We start from the raw sequence: 7,590 nt of genomic DNA, 5'->3' as shown, positions 1-7,590 counted from the left end.
GTATCTGTATTTCTATTTTATGTTTTCCTGTCTGCTGTGCATGTTTGGTTCTTTTGTACAGCACTTTGGTTGGCCTTGTTGCTGTTTTAAGCGCTATATAAATAAATTGGTATGGTATGGTATGGTAGGTGTGTCTGAAAGACAAAAAAAACATGTTAAGGATAGAAAAAACAATTACAAATACAAAACAGGTTGAGCAGAGTAAGTAAAGACAGTAGCATTGTGAAAATTGTGGTCAGTTTGTCCTCCAGCAGTCTAAGCCTATAGCAGCATAACTAAGGGACAGCTTAGGAAACCCAAGCCAACCCTAACTATAGGATTTAGCAAAAAAGGAAAGTCTTAAGCCTAGTTTTAAAACTGGATAATGTGTCAGCCTCACGGAAAGAGATTGGTTCCACAAGTTGGTTCCACAAGAGAGGAGCCTGATAACTGAAAGATCTGTCTCCCATTCTGTTTTTGTAAATTCTAAGAACCACAAGTAAACCTGCAGTCTGAGAGTGAAGTGCTCTGTTAGGAAAATATGGAACAATAAGATCTGTAATATAAGATGGAGCTAGGTTGTTAAGAGCTTTGTAGGTTAGAAGTAAGATCTTGAATTCTATTCTGGATTTGACAGGGAGCCAATGGAGAGAAGTTAAAACTGGAGAGATATGATCTCTCCCAGTAACTCCAGTTAAGACACTGGCAGCAGCATTTTGGATCAATTGAAGACTTTTTAAAGAAGTATTTGGACACCCAGATAATAAACCATTGCAATAGTCCAGTCTAGACGTGACAAATGCATGGACCAGTTTTTCTGCATCATCTTTAGATCAGATGTTTCTAATGTTAGTGATATTACGCAGGTGGAAGAAGGAGGTTCTAGTAACGTTTTTAATGTGGGGGATAAAAGACATGTCCTGATCAAAAATAACACCAAGATTTTTAACATTAGAGCAGGAGGACAGATTAATGTCATCTAAGGAGGGAGAAAGACTGAAACATTCATTCCTAAGGTGTTCAGGTCCAAAAACTAAAACCTCAGTCTTGTCTGTTCAACAGGAGAAAATTAAGGGTCATCCAGGATTTTATGTCTTTAAGACATGCTTGTAGTCTAAGTAGTTGATTGGATTCATTGGGTTTAATGGACAAATATAATTGTGTGTCATCAGCATAACAATGAAAATGTATTCCATGCAGTTTAATAATTTTACATAATGGAAGCATATATAAAGTAAAGAGTATTGGCCCAAGCACTGAGCCCTGAGGAACTCCATGACTAACTTTGGTGTATGAAGATTTATTATTTACATTTATAAACTGGACTCTATCAGATAGATATGATTTAAACCATTTTAGAGCTGTTCCTGTAATCCCAATATCATATTCAAGCCTCTGTAGTAAAATATTGTGATCAACTGTATCAAATGCAGCACTGAGGTCTAACAGGACCAGTATAGACACAAGTCCATTATCTGAGGCCACGAGAATATCATTAGTGACTTTTACTAGTGCTGTTTCTGTGCTATGATGAGCTCTAAACCCTGACTGAAACTCTTCAAACAGATTATTTCTTTGTAGATGTTCACGCAACTGACCTGCAACTATTTTCTCTAGAATTTTTGAGATGAAAGTTAGATTAGATATAGATCTATAGTTGGCCAGAATTTCTGAATCAAGATCAGACTTCTTAAGTAAAGGTTTAATTACAGCAACCTTAAAGCTCTGTGGTACATAACCATCCATTAAAGACAAATTAAGTTGATGCAAAATGTGGACATTAATTAGGGGAAATACCTCTTTAAACAGTCTGGTTGGGATGGGATCTAGCAGGCATGTGGATGGTTTGGATGAGGTTATTATTTTTGACATTCAGAGCTCAACAGGTCAAAAACTGTCCAAACATAAATCAGACTCTAGTGACATTTTTAAAGTTTCCTCATTTGACAGAGGACTAGAGATAGTAGAAGGAAGGATGGTTTGAATTTTCTCTCTAATTGAAATAATTTTATTTATAAAGAATCTCATGAAGTCATCACTACTTATAGTTGTAGGGATACATGGTTCAACAGAAATGGGACTTTTAATTAGTCTAGCAATAGTACTAAACAGAAACCTAGGGTTATTTTTATTCTCCTCTATTAAAGATGAGTAATATAAAGTTCTAGCTTTACGGAGAGCTTTTTTATATGTTAGCAGACTATCTTTCCAAGTTAAATAAAATTCTTCAACATTAGTAGAGCGCCATTTTCTCTCCTGGTTTCTAGATGCTGCTTTAAAGTACGTAACTCAGAATTAACCAAGGAGCCAGTTTCCTCTGATTGATTACTTTCTTTTTCATTGAAGCAATTTTATCAAGTGAAGTTTGCATTGAAGTTGTAAGATGATCAACTAGATGATCTAAGTCTCTGTTCTCTGATGCATTACTCTGCAAGACAGAGGAAACATTGATGGAAGAGATTGTTTCAATTTGGTTACAGCATTTTCTGATAAGCACCTGCTGAGATGAACTTTACTCTCAGTGACTGTGTAGTCATTTAATGTAAACTCAAAGTTATTAAAAAATGGTCGGACAGAACAGGATTTTGAGGAACTATTACCAAGTCCTTAATCTCTATACCATAGGTCAGAACTAAATCAAGAGTGTGATGATAAGAATGAGTAGATGTGCGGACGTTTTGGATAAAACCAAATGACTCTATTAAATTATTAAAGGCTATGCTTAAACTATCACTCTCAACATCTACATGAATATTGAAATCACCCATTATGATGATTTTATCAGTATTTAATAATAAGTCAGTTAATAATTCTTAGAATTCAGATAAAAACAGAGAGTAAGCGCCTGGTGGACGATATATAACAACTAGTAAAAGTGGCTTTTCTGATTTCCATTTTGGATGAGAAAGACTGAGGGACAGCGATTCAAAAGAATCATAACTAATAACTGGTTTGGCATTAATCAATAATCCTGACTGAAAAATAGAAGCTACTCCTCCACCTCGGCCAGTTGTTCTAGGAACATGAACATTTCAATAATTAACAGGAGTGGATTCATTTATACCAACAAAATCCTCCTGTTGTAGCCAAGTTTCTGTCAGACACAATAAATCAATATGATGATCAGTTATCAGTTCATTAACTAACAGGGATTTAGAGGAAAGATATCTAATATCCTGATGCATGCTCAATAATCCAGGTAGAAAAATCTAAAAAAGTTAAATCTGGTCCTCTGGACATTCAAAAAAACAAAACAAAGCAAAACAACAACAATGTAGAAACGTTTCGTCTCTCATCCGAGAGACTTCGTCAGTCTGAGGTGCTGTATTCAGCTCAGTCTCTTAAATAGCACCTTCTCAGAGTGGATCAACCAGTTTTGCTGCTGACAACCAGAACCAGCTGATCACATGCTCAAGGACCATCAGCCTAACAATGGATCATTAGCACCTGATGGCTGTTTACTATTCACAGAGGGCTGAGTGATACTAGCAATCACAGCATTGTAAGAGGGGGACAGTTGAACATGTAGACTGGTTCATCCCAAAGATCCAGTCCCCCGGCACAAACAGAGTAATGTTGTGTATGTTGTTCAGTGTCAGGAGGGTGATCAGTCTTACATCGGGGAAACAAAACAGCCACTGGCCAAAAGGATGGACCAGCACAGAAGATCAACATCATCAGACCAGGACTCTGCGGTCTACACTCATCTCCAGGCCAGCGGTCACTCTTTCAAGGATGAAGATGTTCACATCCTGGACAGAGAGGAACGATGGTTTGAGAGAGGAGTAAAGGAGGCCATCTTTGTGAAAAGAAACCGTCCATCATTAAACAGGGGTGGAGCCTCCGGGTTCAACTGTCCCCCTCTTACAATGCTGTGATTGCTAGTATCACTCAGCCCTCTGTGAATAGTACACAGCCATCAGTGTGCTAATGATCCATTGTTAGGCTGATGGTCCTTCTTGAGCATGTGATCAGCTGGTTCTGGTTGTCAGCAGCAAACTGGTTGATCCACTCCAAGAAGGTGCTATTTAAGAGACTGAGCTGAATACAGCACCTCAGACTGAGGAAGTCTCTCGGATGAGAGACTAAACGTTTCTACATTTTTTTGTTGTTTTGCTTTGTTTTGTTTTTTTGAATGTCCAGAGGACCAGATTTAACTTTTCTAAAGAGATCTAATGTTCAATAATCCACATTTAATGATTTTATGATTTTGCTCTGGTAAAGTAACTGTGTTTATTTTAATCAGATTTTTATGGTTTAAATTTTTAGATCTGATTTTTGGTTTATTTAATTTGAGCCGTGGGCGAGTTGACACTGTTTCAATGGGGGTGTGTGTGGGTAACAGAGGAGAAGCAGCAGAGAGGTTTGGAGGACTACAACTCTGCTTCCTGGACTGGTTTCTAGACTGGACCCTGGACTGGACCCTGGGTTGTCAATAATTTGGTGGATAAACAAAATCAGCCATATTTCTAGAAAGAAGAGCGGCTCCGTCCAAAGTGGGATGGATGCAATCTCTCCGCATCAGACCAGGTTTTCCCCAGAAAGAACTCCAGTTATCTATGTAGCCCACATCCATTGTCAGAACACCACCTGGACACCCAGCGGTTAAACGACGACATACTTTTATAGGGGCATCACTCTCCTCAGCCTCCCTGGTAAGGTCTATTCAGGGGTACTGGAGAAGCAAGTCCAATCACTGGTCGAACCTCAGATCCAGGAGAAACGATGTGGGTTCTGTCCTGGCCGTGGAACACTGGACCAGCTCTTTACCCTCACTAGGGTCCTCGAGGGGTCATGAGAGTTTGCCCATCCTGTCTACATGTGTTTTGTGGACTTGGAGAAGGCATTCGACCGTGTTCCTCGGGGTACACTGTGGGGGGGTGCTCCGTAAGTATGGGATTGGGGGGCCATTGTTACGGGCTGTTCAGTACCTATAATAGCGGTGCGAGAGTTTGGTTCGAATTGCTGGCAGTAAGTCAGACCCCTTCAGGGAGGGAGTTGGACTCTGCCAGGGCTGTCCGTTGTCACCGATTCTGTTCATAACTTCTATGGACAAAATTTCTCGGTGCAGCCAGCTGGCAGAGGGTTTCTGATTCGGAGGCCTCAGGATTCTATCTCTGCTCTTTGCAGATGATGTGGTCCTGTTGGCGTCATCGTGCCGTGATCTTCAGCTCTCACTGGAGCGGTTTGCAGTCGAGTGTGAAGCGGCTGGGATGAGAATCAGCACCTCCAAATCTGAGGCCAAGGTCCTCAACCGGAAAAGGGTGGATTGCTCTCTTCAGGTCGAGGGTGAGGTTCTGCCTCAAGTGGAGGAGTTCAAGTATCTCGGGTTTTGTTCACGAGTGAGGGACAAATGGAGCGTGAGATTGACAGATGGATTGGTGCAACATCTGCAGTATTGCGGACTGTGTACCGGCCGTTGTGGTGAGGACAGAGCTGAGCTGTGAGGCAAAGCTCTGTTTACCGGTCAGTCTACGTTCCTACCCTCACCTATGGTCACGAGCTCTGGGTAGTGACCGAAAGAATGAGATTGCGGTTGGCAATGTTTCCTCCGCAGGGTAGCTGGACTCTCCCTTAGACAAAGGGTGAGAATTTCAGTTATCAGGAGAGACACGTAGTAGAACCGCTGCGCCTCCATATCGAGAGGAGCCAGTTGACTTGGTTCGGGCATCTGGTAAGGATGCCCCCTGGACGTCTTCCTATGGAGATGCTTCGGGCATGTCCGACTGGGAGGAGACCCCGGGGAAGACCCAGGACAAGCTGGAGAGACCATGTCTCTTGGTTGGCCTGGGAACACCTTGGAATCCTACCAGAAGAGATGGAAGAGGTGGCTGTGGAAAGAGATGTCTGGGCCTCCCTGCTCAAGCTGCTGTTCCCGCGACCCAACTTCAGAATAAGCAGAAGATAATTGATGGATGGATTACCCGTCCATCTCAGCAAGGAGCTGGTTGATGGTTTGTCTGGAGTAAGGGTGCATCGGAGACTCTATTCTTTTCCCACCAACACTGTCCAACTCATCGATGAAGATCACACAGGGAGCATTGGCTTTAGCCTCTCCTAGAAAAGACAAGAGTACCGCATATTAAATAGCTGTCAACAAATTATTATAAAGCAGTCTACATCAATGGCCTGGACATGTACACAGGGTCCCAGTTACATCCAACAATAAAATGTAAAAGATAAACAGTAATAAGATCTAAGATATGAACTAAGAAAAACACCAATTAAAAATACACTAAGCACTAAAAGCATAAAAACAATAAAGTCCAAACACAATAAATAAATAAGACAATAAATCAAGTCCTTTTATAACATTTGAACTTGATTTGTGACCTTGAAGAGATGAAGCGTATGTGACATTGCATCTAGTGTTCATAAATATGTGTACAAAATTTTGTAAGAAAATATCTTGAGTGGATCAGAAGTAGGGCTTTAACAGACTACTCGAGTAATCTACACATCGATTCCTAGGACACCTATCGAGGTTTTTAATTTCACGTCGAGTATTCGTGGTGACGTCATTACGTCGTCGTTAAGTCATTGCGTCACGTAATCCACACCAGGTGCAGGTTACAAAATGGATTCCTCCAAGCAGACGGATGGAGCGGAGCAGGCCCAGTCTTGACAAACTGGTCGAAATGCATCAATAGTCTGAAAATATTTCACTAAAGATGAATCTTCTGGTTCAACTACCATAAAGAAACAGAAAATGAATAAACTTCCTGACTGTTTGGAGCTTGTTGCGAACCGGTTTTGCACCATATTTTGTGACCACCGTATATTGTGACCGTAAGGGGCGGTGTTGCATGCACTGTTGCAGGTCACAGAATATGGTACAACACTGGGTCCAATGACCGAACCAGAACCAGCTTCCTCTGACCTTGTTTAACAAACTAAAAGCAAAAAATATTAATCTCTAAACCTATAAAAATCTATAAACATATTAATCTCTAAACCTATAAAAATCTATAAACATATTAATCTCTAAAACTAAACTTAATACGCACCACAGCTGGCGGTGGTGTGGGGTGGTGGAACCCCCCACTGTTTTTAGTTTCGTTTTTGAATTGCTGCACGTTTCTTCATGTTTGTAGCTTAATAATAATAACTAATAGTTTGTTTTTTCCTGTGACTTATTTGCAGTATGATAAATAGTAGGAGCATAATATACTCTCCCAATGTTTTGTTGGTTTTTTTTTTTTTGGTAAATAATGACCTTTTTTGCGGTTTTATTAATTTATTTATTTTTGTATCTTTAGATCTGATGATGTCATCAAGTACTCGAGTTCTACTCGAGTTTTATTATGTTAATGTCGAGTTTAAAAATTATGTAGTCGTTCAACCCCTAATCAGAAGTTATAGTCCAGACATGAGAAAGTTTATGAACGGACGGAGACTACTGTATTTTCTGCCGTACACGTTGCTCCGCCCTATAAGCAGCATCAGTCCATATTTGTCTAATAAAGTGGCAAAATCCATAAATTTCGCTTCGCCATATAAATCCCATCTATTATGAGTCATCGCTGACGTGTCGCTTTTGTTATGCGTCACCGCTGACCACCCGGAAATGTGGACCGGTGTTGTGCCAAAAACCAAAGGGCTGCCAAATGG

The 7,590-nt window shown here is 40.6% G+C and overlaps 1 protein-coding gene across 1 annotated transcript in view; it reads right to left on the bottom strand.

The window, feature by feature from the left end:
* yme1l1b (YME1-like 1b) overlaps positions 1–7,590 on the bottom strand; it is an 81,488-nt gene that overhangs the window by 53,816 nt on the left and 20,082 nt on the right. The window contains exon 10 of the mRNA XM_037682055.1: positions 5,904–6,036. Within this exon, the coding sequence (XP_037537983.1) occupies positions 5,904–6,036 (133 nt within the window). The remainder of the gene's footprint in view (positions 1–5,903; positions 6,037–7,590) is intronic.

This window comes from Nematolebias whitei, chromosome 9 (genome assembly GCF_014905685.2).
Source record: "Nematolebias whitei isolate Nwh7 chromosome 9, NemWhi1, whole genome shotgun sequence".
Taxonomy (NCBI): domain Eukaryota; kingdom Metazoa; phylum Chordata; class Actinopteri; order Cyprinodontiformes; family Rivulidae; genus Nematolebias; species Nematolebias whitei.
The sequence above is the reverse complement of the archived record's forward strand: the minus strand, read 5'-3'. Positions and strand labels throughout refer to the sequence as shown.